Below are 1,736 nucleotides of genomic sequence, written 5' to 3'. Positions count from 1 at the left end.
TATATATAATATACTAAAAATTTTCTAACTTTTGAATGATAATATTATGTGTCTTACATTTTGGGCTTATTGTGCTTATAAGTATAATTTGTCCTTGTTATATTAATATATTTGCTAGATAACAAAGCTGAAATGATACTTATTACATGTGTAAAAATGGAAAGTATCCGTTGTTTCATGTCCAGTTCCACAACTCACAGTTAATTCTTAAGGTTCAATTTGTTTCTTATCTCTTTCCAATTCTAGAATTGGAAAGAGACAATGAATAAGTTGAATCTCAGTTAAGAGCTAACCATAAGTTGTAGAGTTTCAATGATTTAAAGTATGAATGTATATACTATATCTTGCATTATGCGTTAAACATATATATCAAATTTTTATATAAATATTATATATAGTTTATCTTACATGTACTTCATTTTATAATACAAAAATGTACATGTTTATATACAAGAATAGTATTGTATATATAAAGAATAACTTAAAGTTTTCCATACCTTTTTCTTGTATACTTGTTTCATAAGTAACATTGTCAACTAAGTTTATGGCTTCATCCAATTTATTTATCGTGGAATCATTGATCACCTCTTCTGCAAATTACTTATTAATTGGTTACATATTAAGTACAAAAAACAAAAAAGAAGATAAAACATGTTTTTACGTAAAACTTTAGTTTGTTGTAAGGCATGCTTTAAGCAGCTTTTACGTTCCCTGGGAGATCTTGTATTGGTGGAATTTTTGCCGTTAAACATTTTGATGAAATATTTAGAGTTTCTGTGTGTACACCTTCCAACGAGAAACAATAGCTTATGTTCTATAAATCAAAATAAGAATGTACTTTAACAATTATATATAATAAAAAAAAATCAATATATCTTTTCGAGTATACATTAACAATTTTAATAATAGAATTAAGTTTTACATTGTCACTCCTATTACCACCAAGCATTAAAAATGCCAGCAGCACACCACAGTATAACCAGTAGCGACAAACTCACGAAAAAATGCGAAAATGTGGGTCCGCGCAAATATGACTACGCAGATTTTGTTTTGAGCCGGATCCAATGAAATGCAAGATGACAGTATTCCCCTGTTACAGTCGAACGACAGGGGAATATTCGACTGTAGTTGGTTGGGTCTTACATTCGGATTCGGATTAAACCCTCGATAAACTAAGCCATTGGCTGCGTTCAGCGGATTCAACAGTTGAGTGAGCGCTTGCTATTATTGGTGTATTCTTTTAGATCATCCAATCAGCGTTTTAGATCTGAAAGAATACATCAATAGCAGCGAGCGCTCACTCAATTGTTAAGTCCGCTGAATGCAGCCATTGATAGTTATCGACTCAGCGTCGGTAAGTCAAGACGCTACTGTGACCTAGCGAAATAATGTACTTACAAGTTTCTATATATTGCTACAAGAGATATTAGAGCGCTAGTGGAGCTTCAGGCGTTCATTTTCATAAAAGAGCCGAGATGATCGCTCTCAGGTTTTTCTTTAAGGAAAGGCTGTGGTTTCTCTCTTTCTTTTTTTGATATAATTGATTTGTCAGATTACACTAATTGGTGATTGTGCGTTATTTGCACGTGATAATGGCTTCCGCAGTGTTTAATATGTCTGGCACCAGTAAGTGCGTTAAGGTCAGTAGAATTTTGCAAGCATGTATAATCTTATCGCAATAGATACCGCAATGGATTAACAATACTTGAAAATGACAATCGTACTGTTTGGAATTT

General features: G+C 32.3%; 2 protein-coding genes across 6 annotated transcripts in view; one reads left to right on the top strand and one right to left on the bottom strand.

The window, feature by feature from the left end:
* Window positions 1–1,013, bottom strand: part of LOC108752615 (EP300-interacting inhibitor of differentiation 3-like) — a 3,339-nt gene extending 2,326 nt beyond the window's left edge. The window contains exons 1-3 of the mRNA XM_018493577.1: window positions 923–1,013; window positions 662–814; window positions 498–590 (exon numbers count right to left, since the gene is read on the bottom strand). Of these exons, the coding sequence (XP_018349079.1) occupies window positions 498–590; window positions 662–752 (184 nt within the window). The 5' untranslated portion in view covers window positions 753–814; window positions 923–1,013. The remainder of the gene's footprint in view (window positions 1–497; window positions 591–661; window positions 815–922) is intronic.
* Window positions 1,014–1,470: 457 nt separating this feature from the next.
* LOC108752612 (electron transfer flavoprotein-ubiquinone oxidoreductase, mitochondrial) overlaps window positions 1,471–1,736 on the top strand; it is an 8,345-nt gene continuing 8,079 nt past the window's right edge. For 3 of the 5 annotated variants that reach the window (XM_018493573.1, XM_018493575.1, XM_018493574.1), the window contains exon 1: window positions 1,471–1,640. In XM_018493573.1, the coding sequence (XP_018349075.1) occupies window positions 1,593–1,640 (48 nt within the window). In that variant the 5' untranslated portion in view covers window positions 1,471–1,592. The remainder of the gene's footprint in view (window positions 1,641–1,736) is intronic. The other 2 variants (XM_018493572.1, XM_018493571.1) reach the window with 2 other exon arrangements.

This window comes from Trachymyrmex septentrionalis, unplaced genomic scaffold (genome assembly GCF_001594115.1).
Source record: "Trachymyrmex septentrionalis isolate Tsep2-gDNA-1 unplaced genomic scaffold, Tsep1.0 scaffold60, whole genome shotgun sequence".
In the NCBI taxonomy this organism is placed as follows: domain Eukaryota; kingdom Metazoa; phylum Arthropoda; class Insecta; order Hymenoptera; family Formicidae; genus Trachymyrmex; species Trachymyrmex septentrionalis.
The sequence above is the reverse complement of the archived record's forward strand: the minus strand, read 5'-3'. Positions and strand labels throughout refer to the sequence as shown.